This window comes from Falco peregrinus, chromosome Z (assembly GCF_023634155.1).
Source record: "Falco peregrinus isolate bFalPer1 chromosome Z, bFalPer1.pri, whole genome shotgun sequence".
Taxonomy (NCBI): Eukaryota; Metazoa; Chordata; class Aves; order Falconiformes; family Falconidae; genus Falco; species Falco peregrinus.
Window position 1 is genome coordinate 17201782 of NC_073739.1, and position 23814 is coordinate 17225595.

At 42.0% G+C, this 23814-nt stretch overlaps 1 protein-coding gene across 4 annotated transcripts in view; it reads right to left on the reverse strand.

Moving 5' to 3' along the window:
* MTAP (methylthioadenosine phosphorylase) overlaps window positions 1-22902 on the reverse strand; it is a 45597-nt gene extending 22695 nt beyond the window's left edge. For 3 of the 4 annotated variants that reach the window (XM_055790546.1, XM_055790545.1, XM_055790544.1), the window contains exons 1-5: window positions 22399-22902; window positions 17010-17096; window positions 11299-11357; window positions 8779-8946; window positions 1876-1978 (exon numbers count right to left, since the gene is read on the reverse strand). In XM_055790546.1, the coding sequence (XP_055646521.1) occupies window positions 1876-1978; window positions 8779-8946; window positions 11299-11357; window positions 17010-17096; window positions 22399-22887 (906 nt within the window). In that variant the 5' untranslated portion in view covers window positions 22888-22902. Of the gene's footprint in view, window positions 1-1875; window positions 1979-8778; window positions 8947-11298; window positions 11358-17009; window positions 17097-18916; window positions 19109-22398 lie in introns of all 4 variants that reach the window. The other variant, XM_055790547.1, reaches the window with a different exon arrangement.
* Between the last annotated feature and the right edge of the window lie 912 nt (window positions 22903-23814).

The following is a 23814-nucleotide window of genomic DNA, read 5'->3' on the forward strand; positions in this document are numbered from 1 at the left end:
ATTCCTTAAATAGTCTATTACATCAACAATTTTGGCATTATTATTATTACTGCATTTATCTAAGAAATTTCCCTGATTTAGATAAACTGGGCTGAAATGATCCCAACAGTTTTTAGGGATCATTCCAGGAAAAAAGTTTAAGTCACTTTTATCTGGTATTTTGAAATGAAGCGAAAGTATCCCTTTTCAGCCTTACTAAGAGCTCAAAACCACATGTTCTTCAAAACATCTGTTAGGCTTATTACAATGCATAGGCTAATGAGATAATGATCACATGTGAGACTGGGAAGTACCTAAATATTTTTTCTCTGTTTGAAAAGGCACATTTCTCTGCTGGCTTTTCAAAAAACATAATACCAAAGCTCTAGCTACTTAATAACTGAATGAAAAGTAGCCTTGGTGTATATTTCCTGCAACCTTGGGAAATGGCTTATGTGTAGGTACTTATCGTTTTAAAAAATGAGAAAGAGGCACAGTGTGAAGTACTGCAAATCACTTCAGTAATCACACTTTTTTTAATCCAATTCAGAAAGTGTACAGTTAGGTCTCAATGAACTCCTTGTACCCGTCATGCTCAAAGTCAGCAAGACACTATATGCTTAGAGTGTCATATGCTTACAGTGATTAGACCAACTAATCTTTGGTAAGAGCATTGTGGCTAGGCTCTTGTCGCATGAAAAATGAAGTATTTTGCATAATCTGCTGCTCAATGGAAGAAGGGCAAAAGCCTGCACATGTGTAACATGCAGTGGTTTGTTTCCTCATGCGATTTAAAATGTCTTTTACTTCATTGCAAAACACCTTGATTCTCAGTGCACTGAAGCATTGTTCTACTAGCAATGCTGTGGATGTGCTGGTGGATATTAACAACAAAAACATTAATGACACTGAAGTGAATTGGTGACAAAGGCAAAAGAGCTCAGTAGTACAAATATTTGTACATGCTCTGGGTACAGACTGGGCCACTTGCTTCACAATTCAGCTTTGTCCTGCTCGCTGTAATAACTGATTGCACAGACAGCAGGTCTCTTAGACGGGTGTGACCGATTCTCTAAGAATTCCTGTGCCCCTGGAGAATGTACCTCCTTGCAGCTTGTGATCACAGCGTTATACAACAGCACAAAATACACAGTTCAATCTTCATCTTCCCTTTTCCTCAACTCTAAGAATATGTTAAGGTGGTATATTTAACCACAGATACACTCCTCCCAGCAGCTTATGCAGGTGTAGAAAACACAGCAGTTTTACACTGCTTAGTCTAACTGTTTTTGAAATGATAAAACTAAGAGTTTTTTAACTTTTAAATAACAGTTTAAGAATAGAAAGCTACTGTAATTTGGCTTGCTTCTATGTTTAACATTCTTTAAACTAAACCTCAACTCTCCACCACCACCCACTGCTACAATGCACAAAAGCACAAATACAATATTGTAATGTCTGTGAATGTTAAAGCACTATTTATTTCATTTTCTCTATTAATTATGTAAAGTGCCTCTACCATAGGTACACTTTTATTCAGACCAAAACAGAACTAATTCCTAATTCCACCTTCCACCTTTGTCCACTTTGCTGCTTTCTTGGTGTGTTACCTAATAAATAAAGATCTTTTGTCCTGTTGTTAAGACCCCAGGGAAATCTAGGTTGCAACTGACATCTTCTGCATACCTTCCTTAGGAAGACAGCTCCTATAAACAGAAGATTTTTACTTCCCATGCTTTCCAAATGTTATATTTTTCCTTAATAGCATCTCATATCTGAGAAACAGGAATCAAGAGGTGCAGATTGCCTCTGTGTTCTAACAATGCATAGCCTACTATATCACAAAAAAGCACCATAAAAATAACATTTCTAAATACTATTACAAAATTCACTAACCTCTCTGGTTTTGGTGCAGAACGGCTCTGCCATTGGAATATGACATACTCCTGAAAGAGTGGAATGCTGCCCATCGTATAAAGTACAGTGTCTTTTAGTTGTCCTAGAAAAACAGAAAACATGCTCAGAGAAAAGAATGGGAGAAAACAGAAGAGAAAGCAAGAAATTTACAAAAATCCCAAACCACAGCATTCCTGGGAGGGAACAAAAGTTATCAGTATGATAATAATGACTTATTTGTAATCTTGTTTTACCTCTACAAATCTTTCAGAACCGAGCTCAAGAGCATAAATCTGTTACTTCCGCAGTGCATTATCAATTAATTAGAGAAGATCTATTGTTAACAAGTTGCTGAAATACTGATTTGCTCCTAAATGACACAAATAGCCACATTATGCTGCAATTCTACTGAAGAGAAATTGGCCAAGTCAGACAAGTAATCTCTGGAAAAAAGAATACAGTGAGCTTTCAGGAAGGGAAAGAATCAAGGCTGAATTACCACAAAGCTAGTCAAAATAGAGCTTGTTCATAGCACTGCATTCCCACATTGAAAGGATAGGAATTTATAGGAACAGCTTCCTGAACAAAAGAGGTGTGAATTCAACCAGAAAACCTCTGGAACAGGATGTCTTCATATTCTCAGAAAGATCACACACATGCATTGGCAGCTTGCAAGTTGAAGAATCCTTTTTCTCCCTTCTTTCAATTGAGAAGCTGTTGCCTTGCACAAAATGGTCAAACACGCAGCAGAAATTACCATCCAGCATGTCATTTTGACAACTACTGGAACTGCTACTCATATCCCATTACTTTCAAATGCACTGCCTCATGATAATTCAGCCAACTGGATGGCAAAACCCCTCTGGAACAAAATTCTTTGAGACATTCCATTCTTCCCACAATGTGTCACATATCGCACTTTATAAGGAGAAAAAGTAAGGCAAGAGCCAAATTCAATCCACAGTTAAAATAAAAAATTTCTGCTGGTAATACTGCTCACAACAGGTCCCTACCCAAGTCACCAGCAAATATTTAAAAGAAGGTTTTAAATACATGTTAGATTTGGGGGCGGGCAGAAAGATCCAGTAGGAAAGGTTTAAGGATGAGATTATAAAATAGGGAAAGAGATCAGCAAATTAAAAACACATGCAAAATGAGATACAGCTGTTAAAAATTAGTTGAAATGCTAATATTACTTTATGGGATATTGAAGAGCCACAAATAGAATGTATCTGATTTCACACGTTATTTTTTTTCAGTGTCTGCTAATGAATTACTTAGAATTGGAGGAAATGGGAAAAGTCATAAACCATTTCCTACATTATAGGATTTCAGATGTTGTTAGTCAGACTCTTTCACTCAGAAAAGCCCCAAGGAAAGATCACATATGTACAAATACTACTCTCCGACTTTCAGATACCCTGTGTTTGGAGAGAATGGCCACATCACTAGGTGGTCTAATAAAGAAATGCTACTATGTTTAGCACCATACATATAAACTACATGGGAACAAGTGACAACTGCTCTGAGCATTGTGACTCTCAGAGTGCAACAGTTTCTCATCTGCATGGAAGGCTGCAATCCTGCAAAGGCCACAGCTACTTGTTATGGGGCCAGCTGGTGTGTCCATAAACTGCTAGGCTTAGGGTGAGAATAAAGTCAGATTTGAACCATCCTCTGATTCTTGCTACCTTTGAAGTAATGGCTGGTGCAGAAAAATGCCTTTTGGCCTCTCCTCCTGCTACTCCAGACCCAAACTGGCTATCCTGATCTGTCCCACTCACCTGTCTGCAAGGCACAGGGCAGCAGCACGTGATTTTCACTGCTGCAATACCATTCCTCTGTATCCTTTGCAGAGAGAACAAAGGCTACTGAACCACAGATACTTTCCTTGCCTTACTCTCCCAGAGACCCAGAGCCAGAGAGCAAATGACAGTATCTGCCTAAAGTTCCTCTCTTTGTAGGAGTTTCAAGACCTCCCCCACATACCATTATGGAGCCAGCAGGAGACAAGAAATAAGGAACTCAACAGGGACTCTTCAAAGACAATCTACTCGTTAGATCTCACAGTTACAAATGTGGAGGCCTGCATGCCATCAGGAGAGCCTGCTTAACAACACCGCACAACTGAACACTATACAACTGCTTGATTATTTATATTAAAACAGGAAGGAGTCACCACACGCTTGCCTAGAAACCAGCCACACTACTCAATAGTAGAAGTGCACAGTTCAGAAGGATCAAGCATGGTGTAAAGGGCAAGTACAGAGATGCTACCCGTGATGAAGTTCAGAAGCAGCGCCTGAAAGCACTGGACTGATAACTTACCAAGAAGCAGGTAAAAGCCGGGGCTCCACAGCTACTGCTGGCCATCTGACCTTTGCAGGGCTCTTCGGAGAACCCCCACCAGAACACACTGCCTCTGTGCCAAACAGCAGATGGCAGAACAGGAAAAGACAGAATTCTTTCCCTGGGAAAGGGGCGAGTATGTTCTTATGCATAACCACTTGTCTATCAGCTCAAGGGGACAGTGGTACTCACCGCACAAGCAAATCCTTGCACTGTTGCATAGTCCTGCCATGCCTGCCTTGCCCTTACTGCTTTTTCAAATTCAAAGCTGCACATACTGCAGCTCTGAAGGTGTCCCCAGTTTGTATTCTCCACCCTGCAAGCAACAGCTACACTTTTAATCAGACAGTAAGGTGGCTTTTGCTCCTTCATTTTGATTTTATCATAGTAACACAAGATTTTCTGGCAGTGCTGTTTATGACTGATGCTAAGTAGCAAAATACAACTCATGTAAGTGAACAAACCAATAATTTCCCCTTGTGACAAACAGTCCTCTACCACTTGCATCATCATCTTCACCCTTCTTCTAGTAGTGCTGGATTATCAACAAGCTATTAGTAATTAAAGAACAAAATGAAAATTCACACTGGCATCTGAGGTAAAAAAAACAGTCTCAGCATGCTCTGCCTCTTCAGGGACACTGAAAGAAAATTATCCCACAAAAATTAGAGTGTAACAATACTGCAATAAATTGTAGTGGTGTATGTGACACAGATTATTCAAACAATATGGTTTGCAGCTGTTCCGGTATTTCTTTTATGAAGTGATTTTCTGCATTTGCCAAATGAGCTGAATCATCCAAGTAAGTACTTACCTTCTTACTCTTCCTAGAAAACATCAGCAGCAAACATAAAGTATTACAATGCCCCTCATCAGCCTGATCTAGCCAGTTGACTAATGGCACTGCAATAAACTAACAGGAGCCAAAGGCATAAAAATCTTCCAGATTTTTTTTAAGGCACTTGTTTCAAAGAAGAGAACAATTGTAGCCCATAATAGCACCTGTGGCTACTTTTGGATTTGGAAGTAGGGAGAACACCTTGCATATATTTTGGTACTTATTTAACAGAATGTATCTTTTATTGTTTAAATACACACCCCAACAGATAAGCATAAAGCAAGCAGAGACTCCATATTCAAAATCAAACACTTACTAGGAGTGCTAATGATCTGCAGAATTAAGCTCTCAAAAGTCTGGAAATACTATACAGTTCTAATTACACCTATTCACTGTTCCCTACTGTAAGTCAAACCTATGCCCTAAACTAGGCAGAAGTCCCACAGAACTCCATATATTGAGATCCTGTCATTAATGCCACAGTGTGCATGGCCAAAGGGAGCAAATTTACATTTGCTGCCTACATCTTTCTGCTCAATTCTAGAGTTCCCCCATTCCCTTTCACTATTCCTTCTTGCTTTATACCTGAAAGGACAATCATGACGTGCTCCCTACTGAGAACCAGAGCCCAGATAACAAAAGGTACCTGGACACCCAGAAGGCACTGATTTTAATGTAAATCCTTCCCACCTGGACCCAGCCCTCTTTCCTGTCTAGTCCCTGACATGGGTTAATCACTATACAGAAGCCAGGATAACTTTAAAAAAAAATAATTGACTGTTTTTGCAGCTTTAACCAGTACCTTTTTTCCAAGACTTTGACACAGTTTTTTCTACAGGACCCCGATCTTCCAGTAGAAGGTATGTCAGAAAAACTGCATCTTTTCAAATGCTGGTAGACAATTAATCTATTTTGTCCCATGAAAATATTTCCCTGTCAGAAGCACTGTTTTCTTAATGATTTATGATATGTAATGCAATCACTTTTACAGATGATGCATTTACCCATGATAGGCAAAAATGCAGACCCTACCTCCAAAGAACCAGCAGTCTAACACCCACTGGGAAGTACATCAGGGAAAAAGACTTAACAAAGAAATCAAATTGTGAAATTAAACAGACCATTATGACTTGTCAGTTTTCTGAATTAGAGGGCAAGCTAGAAATGATTTTAAAATTCCTATTACACATTGTTTTCCACACCGAAAAATTCTCATGTGCTATTCAATTTCGGACTCTTCTACATTGAAATGAAAACTTGCTTGACCAAATGAAACACCGCTCATATACGGGCTATGCCATTGCTTCTGGTGACCATCTGAATAAACTCTAAATGAAGACACAGATCACAGAACAGTTGAGGTTAGAAGGGACCTCTGGAGGTCATCTGGTCCAATCCCCTGCTCAACCCCCTGTTCCATCTAGAATTGGTTGTCCAGGACCATGTCCAGGTGGCTTTTGAGTACCTCCAAGGGTGGAGACTCCACCACCTCTCTGAGTGACCTGTGCCGGTGCTCAGTCACTCTCACAATGAAAAACTGTTTCCTGATGTTCAGAGGGAACCTCCTGTGTTTCAGTGTGTGCCCACTGCCTCTGGTCCCGTCACTGGGCACCACTGGAAAGAGCCTGGCTCCATCTTCTCTACAGGTACCCTTTAGGTATTTATGTACATTGATAAGATCCCCCTGAACCTGCTCTTCTCCAGGAAAGAACAGTCCCTGTTCTTTCAGCCTTTTCTCACAGGAGAGATGCTCTATCCCCTCCAGCATCTTTGTGGTTCTTTGCTGAACTCTCTCCAGTACATCCATGTCCCTCTTGCACTAGGAAGCCCAGCCCTGGGCACAGTGTTCTAGGTGTGGCCTCACCAGTGCTGAACAGAGGTGAAGAAGGATCACCTCCCTTAACCTGCTGGCAACACCCCTACTAATGCAGCCCAAGATACTAATTGCCTTCTTTGCTGCAATGTAAAGGATGGCTGTATTTTCACTCATATTCACATCAGAGAAATATGCTGATTTGTTCTATAACCTTTTTTTTTCTTTTATTGAAAGGGGCATGTTCTTAAAACCCAGACTTAACCAAGGTTACTTCCTTTCCAGGTCAGAAATTATAATACAGAATGGCAAGTGCTGGGAAATTTAAAGCTGTGTGAGGAGATTAGGTAGCTTAAAAATGAATTATTGATTTTGATAATGACATTTTGGATGAAGGATCTTCTGATATTTCTTACCTGGTTATATCTCCTGGCTCTGTTTATGTCTTTCTGCCTTACCTCTGCAAGCGTTAGTTTCTCAATACTTCCACACCTCCTCCATAGCAGGTAATAATTCTGCAATCATTGCAACTGTTTCTTGTTTAAAACTGCAGGCTCTCTGGGCCAGAGGGTACTTCTTCCCATGCATGCAATTCATAGCTTAGCATAGTTAGGCTCCCCTCACCTACCTAGGAGTCTGCCAGATGATAATGCTGCCAAAATATCTTTTTGGGTTTTTTTTTTGTTTTACTTGTGTTTTACTTGTGATCATCTAAGCCATGTACTCAAGTTATGTTTAATATCTTTCCTACAGAAATCAATATAGAAACTAAAATTACTCATTTCCAAGTACTACTGGCAGAATAAGGATTATGATTTAATCTGTATAAACAAAGTGACCAGCTTAAATACTTTTAGACTTGGGAGGAAAAAAAAAGACGACTGTCAGCAATACAGCAGCTCTCCACTGATAAATCAGCTCCAGTATAACAGGAAGCAGTTTATATAGGGCTTGCTCCTGCAGGCTACTTAGTCATTTCGATACATTGTACTTAAAACATAATCTCTTAAAAGAAAAAGCATTTCAGTTACACACGTCGCAAACAAGTGGTCAGTTAACTCAAATCTTGAATAGCACTGCAGAGAACAAACCTAGGGTATACATGTTCAGTTGGCAATGAAATACTGCCAGCAGCCCCACATAAGACTTCTAGATACAGTACACCTGTAAGTACGAGAATAGATTTACCTCTTAAAATGTGTGACTATGTTTTTGAAATATTTGGTGTAGTCACTCATTTTTAAATTAAGCTCTTCCCCCCGTACCCCCCCTCCCCCTGCCCGGCCCCCCCGGCCCCTCCCCCCCATCTGCTTGAATTTTTCTAAACATCAGATAATCAAGGAGGGGAGGACTGACTGGAGTACAAAGACACTGGAAAAAATTTACTTCCTTATGATTCTTAACGAATAAAGGATGTTAGCATCTATCCTTGTTTTAAAACAACCTCCTCTCTTATCCCTCTGTGTTGCATTTGATCTCTCTTCCGTAGAGCCTCATTATTACTGCACATATTTTCCTACCTGTCTCCTCCTATGCTTCTTGCACCATCTCATTTCAGATTCTTCTTAGAACAGTCTGTGCTCTTCTCCATGTTCCTCCCTCATATTTGATAATAGGAGATCTCTTCAGAAGACTTCTCCCAAGGAGCTATGCTTCAGTTCATTTGAGGCCATTCTTCAAAACCTGATATTTCTTCTGTGTCTGTTAGAGCTAAACTTGTAATCTCATTCCTGTTTCCTATCACATTTTGTATGAATCTCACTTTCTGCCATAAGAACTGAGGCTATCATCTCATTCCACCAAAACTTAATGTAACATTAACATGTTACTATATCATTTAACCCCACTTGTCCCCTTTTTTCTCCCATAATTAAGAACACAATTAAACACAAACGTTACTCACTTGTCAATGAACTGGTCAATTATAACAAGATCACCGGGTTGTATTTCCTCTCGTAATGAACCACAGGCAGTAGTCACCAATACATGTGAACAATTTTCTTCTTTTAATGCCCATATATTGGCACGGTAATTGATGTTCGATGGCATAATTGTATGATGCCTTCCATGTCTGCAAAGATGCATGTTGCAAGAGAGTAAAATAAACCAGACTGAAACTGTCTTCCTTCTTCCAGACAGAGAATGCCAGAAAATGTTATTTCCCTTACAACATTGGAAGTGGAACAGATCATTTCAACTACTTCCAGTTTAGCTCATTTTCCTAACTGTATTAAAGTTCTCAGAGTATTTGGTTTCAGAAGTAGTGTAATTTTCTTTTTAGATGCAAAAATTTTAAGTTCAAGACTGTAATGAAAACAGTCTTGAAAATACAATCTAAATACACTTCAGCAGCTTCAAGAGTACAAAAAGCAGTTTTCTTCAGTTTTAAGTCAGTTCCATAGATTCTGAAAACCCAGATGTAGAAAATTAAATCTTCCACACACTACAATAAATCTGTAAGATTTACATATACCTCTACAGATTTTTCTGCTCAGAAGTGTTGTTTGTATTCTCCCACCCAGAAAAGAGCAGCACATCACAGAAAATTAAAACCAGAAAGAACACACAGTTTTAATCTGTCACCTTCCCAAATAAAACAGTAGAAACACATTTTTCTCTTTGCTCTTCAAATGATCTGACAGCTTACATAAATTAGAAGAATCACTTCACACTGTTGCAGTATATTTTTTCACCATGACAGGACTTAAGTCTTACAAGCACATGCTTTTGTGTTATCTTTGTCATCACTACAGTGGTATATCACTCACATAATGATTAAATACATTTGAAAATTTCAACTATGTAAAATGAAAGGAGGAACTGAATTGCCCAACTGAGTCTTTCAAAGAGACCAAAAGATCTTAAGAACTTGGTCAACTGGGAACTGGGAGCTGCACACATGACCAAGCACTGTCAGGCAGGTTTCCCATGCTGATATTAGCATTTCTAGTAAGTTAATAGACTTGTAGATTATTGTTTAATATCACAGTTGTTTTCATAATCCTCTTCTAGAATATATGTGTTTGGTTTTTTTTTTAATCATTTACGAGCAACTCTCTTATTGTTCCCAAAACACAAAGTGAAGATGCAGATGCCTTCGCCCCAAAAGTAAACCCATGACAGTTGTATATGAATGGTCATAAATCCCAGACAGGATGTAAACCACAGCCCAGTTGTTCAGCTGTCTGTAGCCCAAGGCCTACTTCGATACAGCACAGATATGAGCTCTTGGCTTAGCATTTCATTTGAGCAAATGAGAAAAATGTTGTCCAGGTGTAATAAAATATATGAGAAAAGTCCATGCAAAGTAAGAAAAGTAAAACCATAGACAGAAGTGTAGCTGCAGAGAAGGTTAACAATTAGCACCTTAATGGAAAAAATACTGGCATGGAAAGAATTGGGCCCTGAGTGCACCACTGGGTTGCAACTGCCCTGGCCAGCCTCACCCTTGGCCTCGACGCAAACACCTCGTGCTTGTGAACCTAGGTGCTCCCACCTCCAGTCTTCTCTCCTGGCCTGAGCTATGTCACAGGTGTGCCTGTCCCCAGCCCTGTCTCCTGGATGGCCTTCAGACCTATGCTGTAGTTTGTCTCCAGACCAGTTTTCTGGATGGACTTTTGACAATGCTGCAGCCTTGACTACAACTCTGTCTTTTGCCCCATCTCTTACAGCTCCTGCTCGGACTCCCTGGATGGATACTGGAGTTGATTCATCACCTTGACTTGTCTGGGACTGCTGATGGACTCTGTTATCAGCACCTGGCTCTGCCCGTGCTGTCCAATGCTGAGAACTGTGTTAGTATTCTTATGTTTAATCTAGTAGCACATTGGTCCTAGATATCCATGGTTACATTAGCGTGAAATCTCTATGCACTCATTCTGCAGATCCTGCTTGCAGATTCTCTTCTGAGTATGGTAAGAGATGCCTGAATAAAAATGACACAGGGCGAGAGAACTACAGGGGATGCAGCCTCCTAAGCAATAATGGTAACAGCCAGAGTCCTCAATAATCAAAGGGTATTATTTGGAAGAGTGGTAGCAGAGATACAGTTCCCCTGGAAACAGGCAATTTCCCAGTTTCTCAAAGGAAATCTGCAGAGGGAGCAGATGGATTACTGAGGTTATCAGGCACAACCTACATACTACCAGAGCAGGCAGCATTGCAGACTGCTGTTCTTACTAGGGCAGCACCTAGTAAGACCTATGTAACCACCCTAGATTTCTCTTTCCTAACCTTTATTTGTAATACTCTCAGTTCCTGCAGCACCAAATTTGTTCAGGAAAAAAGACTTCTGCTGGACTTTGCTAGCAACCACAGAGCAAGATGAAGTCTGATTAAAATTCATTTCACCTAATGTAAAAAGAAAAAAACATCTGAGAAAACTTTAAGACATAGTATAAAACCCCTTAAAATGCTCACTTACCTTGCCAATAGCACACAGTCCACATTTTTTATCTTTCCCAATATCAAAGCATCCGATGGCTGCAAATAAACAAGCAAATAAGAATGAGTAACAGCCTGACAATCACATTAGAAACCTTAACTGCTGCTTAAAAATAAGAAGGATAGTTATGGAAGCAAATACTGGTTACCACTGTAGTCTCACATTTCCTTCAGTTCAGCTCTGTGACAGGGCAGATTAGTAAAACAGTCTGGAACAGAAAAATCAAACTTGACACCAGGTTTATCACAGTTTTTCTGTGTTCATACTAACATTTATATTGCAACTCCCTACTTTAGGATTTGAAATAGTAATACTTTCAAATACTTTGAAACAGCATTTCAAACAGTGCTACACAAATGTGAAAAAAGCAGCATGTACACGTTGCCCTTACGTTGGTTAGCATGTCTCACTCTCTCCTGCAAACTTTGATTGCTTTTTGCTAAAAAGGTGCTATTCCCTTCTAGAAGACCCCTCCCAAAATCTGTCCCTTTCTGTAACACTCCCCATTCTGTTCTGTCCTCTTTCTACCATGGCCCCCTAACTCAGACTAGGGGTGTGAGGAGGAGTTCTAGACTCTTCCAACCCACCCTTCATTCTCCCCTAGCTTCCTGATAAACTCCCTCTTCCCTTCTGCTAGGAGTCCTGCTTTTGGGAACAGAACTGCGAGATGACAGAGAACTTCTGGTACACTAGTGGCAGAAGCAATGTTGTATTTGGTCAGCCCAAGGACGAGGAGAGAGCATGTGCTCTCCTCTCACAGCTGCACAATGCATTCCTCCTGATGACCAGCCAGCCAGGAAGCTAGAGCATTTTGTTTGTAGCTGCCCAGTTGAGACATGTGCCCTGCCTTGGAGATGGTCATATTGACCACGCATGTCAGACCCCAAGTCATCAACCACTACTACAACAAATTAACTACCCTGTGGGCTGCGTTCTGCTCCTGGGCTATATGCATCAGGGATCTGAAATACACAATGCTTCTAGCCTCCCTTTTTGTTAAAAAAATTAAGGCCACTGTTTAATTAGATGCTACATTGCATTTGTGCTGAACAGCAGTGCAGCTGGGTATGCTGCTTCTCCTGCCCAGTTGAGGTCTGGATGCATTCCACTCTTACTGCTGCGTAGAAGAAACTGTAGAGTAAGCTGGAAGCCACTCTGTGCCAATCTCTCCTTCCACGCCCTGGGATTTAAAGCTGAAATAGCTATTAACAAAATTATTATTTATTTACTGATCACAAGTTTGCAAGTATCTGGAAGGACTCCCATGCTTGCATTTAGAAATGTTCTGTTGTCTACTGCTTAATATAATTTTATTTGTATTTTAATGCTAGCTGCAAGATTACAGCATTTAGTTTTACAGCTGTTAATTCTATCACTCTTGAAAGTTTGCAGAGATCTAGAACGAAGTAATATGTGAGCCCTCCCAGCTGCATTTTAGGGATATTAATTTCTAATAAAACCAGCACTTTCTGCTCCCTATTGCACAGCTCTTTTTTTGCCATTTTTAATGTGAATTCTCTTCTCTGCTGGTTTTTGCTGGGTTAGAATTAATTTTCTTCACAGTAGCTAGTATGGGGCTATGTTTTAGATTTGTGCTGGTAACTGTTGATAACACAGGGATGTTTTCATTATTGCTGAGCAGCACTTACACAGAGTCAAGGCCTTCTCTGCTTCTCACACAACCCCACAAGAAGTCAGGAGGAAACACAGCCAGGACAGCTGACTCCGACTGACCAAAGTGATGTTCCAGACCTTATGACCAAAAAGAAGGAAGAGGAGCAATGTTTGGGGTTATGGCATTAGCCCTGCTTTCCTGGAGATGGCTGAAGACCTGCCTGCCCATGGGAAGCTGCAAATTAATTCCTTGTTTCACTTTGCTTGTGTGTGCAGCTTTTGCTTTACCTATTAAACTGTCTTCATCTCACAACCTGCAAGTTTTCTCACTTTTACCCTTCTGATTCTCCACCTCATCCCATCAGGAGGAAGTGAGTGAGGAGTTGTGTGGGGCTTGGCTGCCAGCTAGGGTTAAACCATGACATCATCATAGCACCGTAAGTTACTCAGTCACCTAGGTTTAAATTCTGTCAGACACAGATTTACCACTGTTAAAAGTCTCCATTTAATTTTAACCTACTGACATAAAAACATTTAATCTATTTAGCTTAATTCACATGTATTCTCCTGAACCAGATATAGCTTTGAAAGCAAAATTTCACACAGGGCGAAAGCCTTCCTGTCTAGCTGCCAAGGCATTTTGATGTTGCAACATTCCATAACAATGAAGGTTCACGATAATTAGCATTTGCAGTTTTGCTTTTTTGAGGTTTGGTTTGGTTTGTTTAGATGGCACACATTTGCTGTGTGAAGTAGTAAGCACGCAAATTAGCTCACAGCAGGATACAAAAATAGTCTTAAAAACTAAAGAGGACTTCAGACAAAATTCCTTGTCTCCTATCAAAATTAAAAGATTATTAAGTTGAAAATTGGATCCTTCACTTGGCAAGTGACAGATGCAAGTTTATTGCAAGTGATAGATTCAAGTTTATATCAATTTCCAAAAGATTTGGTGTAGAAAGGTGCAATTTAACTGCTATTTGATATTTGTCCCCACCACAGAACTCCACTGAATTCTGGTGTATGTTGCTGACACTGCAAGAACGCAACAGTTTTGAAAGCCAACAGGCTTCAAAATCCAGTTGCAGCAGCCAGGGTTTCCTTTCCTACCTGCTGCCCCTCTATAGTCACTTCAAAAAGCTTCAGGGTGGCCATGTAACAAGACCAGTTGTCATCTTTACACAGATTTCCACAGAATGTATTCAAGGCATCTTACAACTGCCTGAATACCTTTCTCGCAAATGATTGCTAAAATCATGGCAGAGGAAAAAAAAAAGGTTTGGAATGAAGAATGCTATGCTAAATGACAAACTGTTTAAGAAAAGAATTTGCAAATACTGCATCATAGGTCATTAAAAGAGAGGAAATAAAGATAAATCAGTGTGTGTAAAGTTACAAGGAAGTGAAAGACACAGAAAATTCAGACTGTGTTAACCATCTAATACAGCTAGCGTGTACTTCCCTTCCATCCTCCTTCTCCCACAAGTCCTTTCCAGTGCTGTACCTCTCTACTATTATCTCAGCATTTTATCAGCTTTGAAACGCTGATAAAATAATAAAAAATTCCAATGGAACAATCCCAGTTTAAAGCTCTAATACAGTATTTTTAAAGCAGGATTCAAAAAAAGGCCCAATAAAAAGTTCTTGAACATTAATAATTCATACACATATTTAACTACTTCCCCCTTCCACCAAATCCAAAGATATTTATTACTCAGTATTGCAAAACAGAAAAGGAAGCAAAGAATCCTGGGCAGTTAACCATAAATTATGAAAGTAACAAACAATTGAAATAAATCTCTTTTGTCTGCAACATAAATATGCAGAAAGTATTGTTCATGTGGTGCTTACAAAATTCATTTTTTCCTTGGTCTCACTTCAGAAGCAAGCTGGAACAGAAAACAGAATGAACAAGCAAACTAAAAATCTACAGAAATCTTGAGATGGAACAGCATCTCACAGGTTCCCCAAAACTTCATTTAACCTATGATTTAGTTTAAGAACCAAATGACATACATCGCTTTGGGGAGGCAGAAGAGGAGCTTAAATGTTATGTCACATGGTCTGATTTTCCTGATGCAAGCATACAAAGCTCATTTGCAAGGTGGGCAACCCTTGCTCCGCCCTGCTTCGTTTGCCCAATATATCTGTGACCAACAAGGGGGGCGGGGGGGCAGCTAAAATAATTTCCTAGAACAGGAAGATATTTTGCTGATTTGAGGAAAGGTGATTCAGAACCAAGTTCTGTCATCCAGGAAGTAAAACAATCTAACTGAAAGCACATTCTGACCAAAGTTTTACCAGTAGCTTCAAAATTCAGTGCTGAAGATAAATGTTGTTGCAACCTATTTTTTATCCTATAAGAGAACAATATTTTCCATATCTGGAAATGGAATGCCATAAGGATTTACGGTATCTTCCATAGAACACCAAATCTTTGATGCAATCAAAATGGTGGAAGCTGACACAGGAGAAACAGCAGAACAAAGATAGTAGCTGAATTACTTCCTAAATGAAAATTAAAACCCCTTCCATACTGACCAAAGGTGCAGAACTGAAGAAACTTCTTTCACTCCCTTGAGCAGGAGCCATCCTACAGGTACTTCTACTCTTCTGAGTAATAATAAACCCTGCTGTAGACCAGCTACTGCACTACAGAACTTAGGCCACTCAAATCCTATTGCATCTCAGCACTGCGACAGAACAGCCCTCTAAATGCTGTGCTGCCACTGAGCCCTTAACTCCAGTCTGAACAGAACTGTGTTTCATCCTTCCTGGATACGAAGGCTTCAGTTAATACTGGCTACAACCATGCTATTTTTGGTTTGTGAGCCATCTGCAGATACAGCTGTGCTGATACCACCCATGATTCTCAAAAACCGGCATGCAATGGCAACTGGTTTGCTTTAGCCAGTGGACTGTATTTCAGTCCAACACTGGCTACCATTTGGAAAACAGGGTACAAAAAATAGAGGAGGCAAGTTCCTTTCATTCTCTTCCAGTTTATTAAAAAATTTTGAAGGATGGTAGGAAAGTCAAGTGTGTTTTTCTGATTATGACTTCTCCTCCCTTAATCTTTATCTCCTTCCCCTTCTTGAATGGTGTGTACACAAACTCTGCTTACTGTTTACACTCTTACTTCTCCCTTAAACCATTTTGAATGGAGGCACGGATTCAGATTTTAAATCGCACACCACAGCACTGAGTTTCTGACAAGCTTCTACCCATGAAAGGGCGCTTGCTGCCACAGGCCAGATGTTTTAATGTATGTATACTAGCTTAAAATGGTAGATTTAATAAGATACAATTTTGATGGCAATTATAAAGCACCCTGACCTCCCTGGTCCTACGACATTACAGATATCTGAGATCCAGTTCTTCTATGAACTTCTCCTCCTTGATTTCCTGCCTATAAAACTCTCTCTCATCCTTTGTCTTACCTGTTTCTACTTCTAAAAGTGCTTTGGAGTGGGAATTGTCCTTCACAACACACTCAGCACTGTGTATACAGCAACACCTATAGCCTCCACTCCCTTCTGCTGAAGAAAAGGGCTGAAACAATGTGGAGTTACGTCAAGAATACCTGTACTACAGCAACAGTTTCAGAGCTTCATTTTCGAATCAGTTTCAGATTATGTGGCTAGAAGCATGACTGTAAGGAAAGCATTGGTATGTAAAGCATAATTCAGTGGTTACAGGAAAAATGGTGGCACATATAGCTCAAAGGACATTTTTCTGCAATTCAGGAAGGTCCCTGGAGCAATCTGGCATATACTACAGGTCACAAGCAGCACAAATTTGAAAGAGGGGGTTTATCTCTCGACTGCAAATTCAGGACTCAGTTTGTAAATGCATCCAGTCGACAGATGAGAAGGGGTAAAGTCTCCTTTGCACATCATCTTTTTAACACCTTGTTTCTACAAACTAAGCAGCACACAATACACAGCAAGTAAAACGAAGTAAGTCTTGTGCTAGTACCTCTTTTAGGCATTCATTTAACAGTCTGAAAATTAAAAGCATACAAACATCTTTAAAAACAAGTCTCAGTAGTAAAAAAAGAGAAAGGTTATACAGACCTTGCCATAAGGAGTATCAACATATTTTTCTGTTCTTCCTTCTAAGATATCCGGATCATCCAGCCCGGTTCCACCAATAATTCCGATCTTACACAGAAAAGTACTTTATTAGTCTTCTTGAGATTATACTCCATTTAACAGCATGTGGGAAAAACGAACTAGGCAACTACAAAATGTATTTTCTGCTTGAGATGGGGTTAGACTACAGATAAACAAAACATAATATGCACAACACATTTCCCAGAAAAGAAATTTCACAGAATCCTAGAATGGTCAAGGTTGGAAGCAACTTCTGGAGATCATCTAGTCCAACTCCCTGCTAAAGCAGGTTCACCTAGAGCAGGTTGTACAGCGTCCAGGTGGGTTTTCAGATTCTCCAGAGAAGGAGACTGTACAACCTCTCTGAGCAGCCTGTTACAGTACTCTGTCACCCTCAAAGTAAAGAAATTCTTCCTCATATTCAGATGGAACTCCCTGGGTTTCAGTTTGTATTCATTGCCCCTTGTCCTGTTACTGGTCATCACTGAAAAGAGCCTGGCCCTGTCTGCTGGATACGCACCCTTAAGATATTTGCCGTCATTGATAAGATCCCCTCTCAGCCTTCTCTTCTCCAGGCTAAACAGGCCCAGCTCTCTCAGCCTGTCCTCATAAGGGAGCGATAAACCTGTCCCGTCATCATGTTCGCAGCCCTTCACTGGACCCTCTCCAGTAGCTCCCTGTCCCTCCTGAACTGGGGAGCCCAGCACTGGGCACAGCACTCCAGATGGGGCCTCACCAGGGCAGGGTAGAGGGGCAGGATCACCTCCCTCCACCTGCTGGCCATGCTCCTCCCAGTGCCCCCGGGATCCCACTGGCCTCCATGGACACACAGGCACACTGCTGGCCCACGGGCACCTCACTGTCACCAGGACTCCCAGGTCCTGCTCTGCAGAGCTATCTTAATTTCAAATGACTGATTTTAAACAACTGTAAGCTGCCAATTTCTTGCACTATGATTCTCCTCTTTAGAGATACCAAATTAAAAAAAAGCTATGGAAAATACACAAAGATGTACCAATTCATCATTTATTTCCAATACAAAACTGAAGGGTTTTATTTGGGAATGCCTGTAATGAAGTATCTGCATAACATATATTAAAACAAAGGCTTCCTGTTTACATGGGGAAAGTCCTACACATAACTGCTATACGGAATACCAGGCATATAGTATCATACATTCAAAATAATGAAAAGCTAACCTTCTCCCAAAACATTAGAAGTTTTTTTTGTTGACTTGCCAAAATCTAAGAACTTCCCTGTTTCTGTAATAGTCTCTGTACAGCTTCTGAAAAGCTCAACAACATCTTCACAAGTGAAATAATTTACTGATAATTTCACCTGCTGTAAGCACTGCTGGGTTTCTTCAGGCATTTAAAATTAGGTCACCTGGTACGTAAGAAAGTGTAAGCGACTATTCAAACTTTGCAGCTGGGTCACTAATTGTCTCCTGTGTAGATGCACTGGTGTCAGGTTTTATTCAACTTACAACCTTTCCCTAAGTAGAAACTTAAGAGACTCTCATTCCTCCTACTTTTTTAATGAAGTCTTTTCAAGTATTTTTCCAATATTTTTATGAAATTGACTAACAGTTTCAAAGCATATTGGAAAGAGAAAAAAAGCGGGCAAAGCTAAGGGCCACTTAAATAGAATATATTTTATATCCTTAGAAAATCAGAATAAAAGTCTTGTGTTTTGACACAACTTGTAGTGTAGTTACTTGATGTGACTTAAAAATACCACATGTCATGCCCTAGTAATCACAGATTTCTTGTTCTGGCTCATAGCTCATCTGTTCCTGTTCTTTTGCAAAAAAGGGAAAAGAAAAAAAGGTAATTTGAAACATATATTGTCACTAAGACTAAGCTCACCTGTGGTTTCATGCTTGAGCTAAAGAAAAATGCATCTGAATTTTCTTGTTTCTAGTTCATCATTGGAAAGTATCTTGGTTTTGTCTTTGCAGGGATTATTCTGTTTTCAACAAGTCAAGTTTTCTCTTGAGTTCAGAACACTTCTACCTCTTTGGACAGAGTGGTTGATGTCAGGTCCTTCACAACCTAAAGCTTAGTAATGAGAGAAAATGCTCCTTTTTTTCTTTTTTTTTCTTTTTTTTTGCCTCCAACGTAGTTTGTCTCAGTTTTTAAGTTGAAGAATTCTTATCATGGCTAAAAAAATTGGAACTATTCTGGCATGACTTACTACTGCATGGTTCCACCACTATTATTATTTTTATAGAAAATAACTCAATGTGAATTTCAATGTAAAACACCCCCTTTCCACAACACACACCCAACTGTCTCTTAGACTTTTTTCTTAACTTTCACATTCATAGACACCTCATTTGTTTAACCACTATATTAGTTGGCTCATCAAGCATTTCGTTTTAACAAGCTGAGGCTCTGTGGCCTTCATTACACACCAAATACTTGTATGAGAAAGCTCTCCACAGCAGATGGTGTAAACGCAAATACCCTAGAAGTAGTTTTATCGGATCTCCTGTTTCCTTTTGCTACCCCCCTGTGGAGCACGAGTAGTAGTGCAAAGCAAAATACCAGTAGAAATCCACGAACTCCAACCCTAACTAGAACTTAAGCATTTGGGAAGACCTAGATCATTGTCTGCAGTAGTACTGATGGGTCTGTTCCCATGTTATTCATGTTGCTTATTTATCACAAACGTTCAGATTGTTAGATCGCTCATATAAAACCTGAAAACTATACGTTTTAGGATGAGTAATTTTCTGCCTTAAGAACTACCTAAGAGGTGTGCAACACAATCATAAAATTCAAAATCAGCAAGACCACCCTTAACATTGCTCATGTGTGCATTCACTAAACACAGAAGACCACTACATTAACAAAAGCCAAGATCAAAATGGTGCCTTTTTTTTTTTATCCAAGAAAAAAATTGTTACTTAAGTAACTGAACTAGTTTTAGTTTGATACAATGCTTGTTTTATTAGTGCCCTATAATTTAAGATTGAGAATATTCAAAACCAGAATGCTTATGTGCCTGAACTTTAACTCTGGCAAAATGAAATTTCTTGGGACTGAAGAAAACAGTGCAGTGCTGGAGATACCAGCTACACCTACATGACATAAATGTTATTTTGGAACTGCTTTAAGGTCCTTATGAACACACAAGATCCAGCATTTCCTGCACCAGGAAGCAGCACACCTGATGTGTGGCAGCACAGAGCTCGGTCTGTTCACAGCAGCATAGGCCCGGTGAGGTGGCTTCCCCATGTGCTCTTGGGCTCCCTACTCCTGCTGCAGCAGTGGCATCAATACTTAATTGTGCTGCATGGTTCAGCTCCCCAGCAGCCTTTTACACCACCAGCCATGCTGTCAGAAATGGCAGCAGTGCAACAAGCTGGCAAAATAGTCACTGCTCCCAGGTGGAGAGCCCACAGCACGGAAGAAGAGCTAGACTACCCTGAATTTGCTTATGCCTTCTCCCTCCTTGCAAAAGACCTCAGGAGCAGTTTGTCACCCTTCAAGCCACCCCAGGCAACAGTAGCCAGAGAAACACTGGGCTCACTATAATTCACAGGAGAGCTACTACGGTGGAACGAACGTTAGGCCAGCAGATTTGTTGAAGCAGTGCTTCTCCAACTATGTAATGCTAGCTTGGAGCTAGCAGCTCCAACCGTAAAATGAATGTTAGCTCTTGGCAAGAAAATAGTTTTTCCTCTAACAAACATAATCTCCAGGAATATCAGCTGTGTCTGGGGCTGGAGACCCCAAAATCTGATTCTATATTAAATTCTGCTTTACGGACCTCCTAGGATTATCAAATTGATCAACTACCAGAAGGAATGCAGCTGTCCTAGGCTCCTCGAGGAGATACCCTGCCAAAGGATCTGAGGTCTGTTTCCACGTAGCAGTCCAGGCACTGAAAGCCAGTAATAGCAGATTGGAGCTGACTCGGAGATAAAAAGTCCCACCTGACCTCAAAGGCAGAGACAGTCACATCTAGGAGTGACCTCAAGAATGGAAAGGTGCAATACTGTATGCTCCATTCCAGACTTTTCATCCTACAAAGGGATGTGATGGACATAACCTGTAAAAATTAACAGAGGCTGTACCTAAGGTTATCTGGAATTAAATCTAAAGTAAAATGGCATTGCACTGGGAATGAAACATGAAATATTTCACTATGGTACAGTCAATCTCAAACACTGGGATGAAGAGCAACAAAAGTAAAACCTAAGAAATAGTATCACATCAGTAACTAAAAAATCAAAAGCGTTTCTCTGTGGGAGCCCAAGTAATGATCACACTTAAGCGTACACCTTTCTTAAACGGCTGGTTGGTGAAATTCTGCAAATAGGTTCCAGCAGAAGACACAGAAGTGTCAGTGCAGTAACAGTATACACTTGCCCATCTGATGGTCTTACACACTGGTACACGTTCATTGGTGTCACCACCAGCCATGAGTCTTTGTGACAACCACCTCTGAATACCTCCATATTCCTCTCTTCTGTTTTGGGGATAATGAGAAGAGGAAGAGGATGGCATTAAAAAGACTTTTCACTTACACAGAGGTAACAGCAACCTGCACACAATTTACAGTGCAAAGAATAAACCTGCTGTCTCTGTGAAATCAAGGCCGCTTATAGCCAATTCCTGCACACCAAGACGACCGGGAAAGTTACTTTACCTCAGAAAACTAATTCGTATGTTGGTCGAAACACAATTCCTGCGTTTCACCGCAACTGGCCCGCCCACCCCTGACGCGGGCAGTCACCCTCCGGTCCCACTGCTGACGCACCGGGGACGGGCCGGTCCCAGGCCAGACCCGTGTGCTGGCGCGGCGGTACAGGCGCCCTGCGACGGTGACAAACGTGCCTCACTCCCTCTCACGGACAAGCCCGACCGGCCGCAGCCGGCTCTGACACTCCGAGAAGTGGAGACCCCCGACTCCCATGAAGGAAAAAAAAAAAAACCAAAAAAACCACCTGCGGCAGCGCCGTGGCGCTGAGGGCGGGGAGCGGCGTGCGGAGGCTGCGCGGCCCGCAGCCGAGGGGCCTGGAGGCGGCGAGGCGGAGTTGCCGGGGGCGGGGGGGGGTGTCACTTGGCCCGGCGCCGTGCGCCCGGGGCCCGCTCCTGGCGGGCGGGGCGGGAGGGAGGCGGGCAGGGAGCGGAGCGCGGCGGAGGACGCGGCGGCCGAGAAGCGGCGCCTCCGCCCACGCGCTCGGAAGCCCCCGGAGGGCAGCGGCGTGGCCCCGCGCCCTCCCGCTCCCGCTCCGCAGGCCCGCGGCCGCCCCGGCAGGGGGCAGGCGGGGAGGGGTTGAGGGCGGCGGTGGGTGCCGCCTCTTTCCCAACCCACGGCGACGCTGCCCCTCGCTTACCTTCACGGCCGCGGCGGCGGCGGCCATGTTGGCGGCAAGGGCGGAGGGGTGGCCGCCGGGGCCGCGCGCCGCGTGTGGCCCGGCCCGGCCCCGCCCCGCCCCGCGCGGGCCGGCCCCTCCCCCCGGCGCTGCAGGGCCGCGGGCCGGCGGGGGCGCCGGGGCCTCGCTAGGGGGCGGGGCCGCCCGCGCTGAGGGGAAGCGGCGCCCGGGCCCGCGCCCGCGCCGCCTGGGCCGTGACCCCGGAGCCCTCGGGCCGAAGGGAGCCCGCGGGGGGCCGGCCGGTCTGTCCCCGCGGCGCGGGTGGGAGAGGGCGCCCCCGGGCTCCGCACCGCGCGGCTGGGGACGAGTCTTCCGGGTGTGGGCCCGACGCTGGCGGTGTCGCCTGACGCTAGTCGCACAGCCGGAGTTCTTCGCGAAGCGGTTAGGAGCATGCGGTGCAGAACGGTTCCTTGGGGTAAAATCTGGATTTTGTGTCACAGCATAGGACATAACTGCTCCTTCCACCCCGCCACCTCCCCCGCTTACACACACACACACCCCCCACACCCCCCCAGGATACATCCTCTCCAGAAGCAGATACTGCTATCCCATTATTTCTGGGTATTTCTATTGATAGGCTGTTCCTACACTTCACCAACAGCCCCATCAGAACATCTCCAGCGTGCTTTTGAAACGTCACTACCGACTGGTCCATAAGCCCTGAAGTGTTATTACATCCTTGAAATGTATCCTCAGTGAAGGTTTTAATACTTTTTTAAAAGCTTTCTTCTTGGAAATGCTTTTATTAAGTCAATGAGTGCTGCTGTGTTTAAGTACCTTTTGAAGTCACAGCCAAGGTAACCCATCCTGCTTTCTTTTTAGTTTTTCTGATCTGCATATCTAGATGCAACTCTCAGGAGTATTCACTAGCTGCATGTAAAGAAAGCAACACTGCAGCTGTTGATACCTAGATACTCTTGTAAATTATGCTGCAGTTCCAGAAAACAGTATTCCACAAATCTCGTGGTATAATAGAAATAATTTGTCTACTTCAGTGTGTAAGCATGTGTGAAAAATGCTAAACATTGGCTTAGTCTTTCTGAAAACTAACTTTCGGATGGTCCATATTTTGGCTGGACCACCAACCATACTGCTGGACACACCGTGGTTTATTTGACTTCCTCCTCAAATTCTGAATTTGTCAACAGAGGGTAGAACTGAACAGCACTACAAAGTCCCAGATGCACCCTGTAAAACAGTGGCATGATGCAAAAAGTGCTGATTAGTCCTGGATTAACAGAAATGGCAAAATGAAACCAAAATTCAGCTCTAACCGGAATATAAAATCCTATCTATTTCTATAAATAAAATTCCTAATTTTATAGTATTTGTGGAAGAGGTTTGTTTTCTATTAAAAACCGGATTAATTTATAGGTT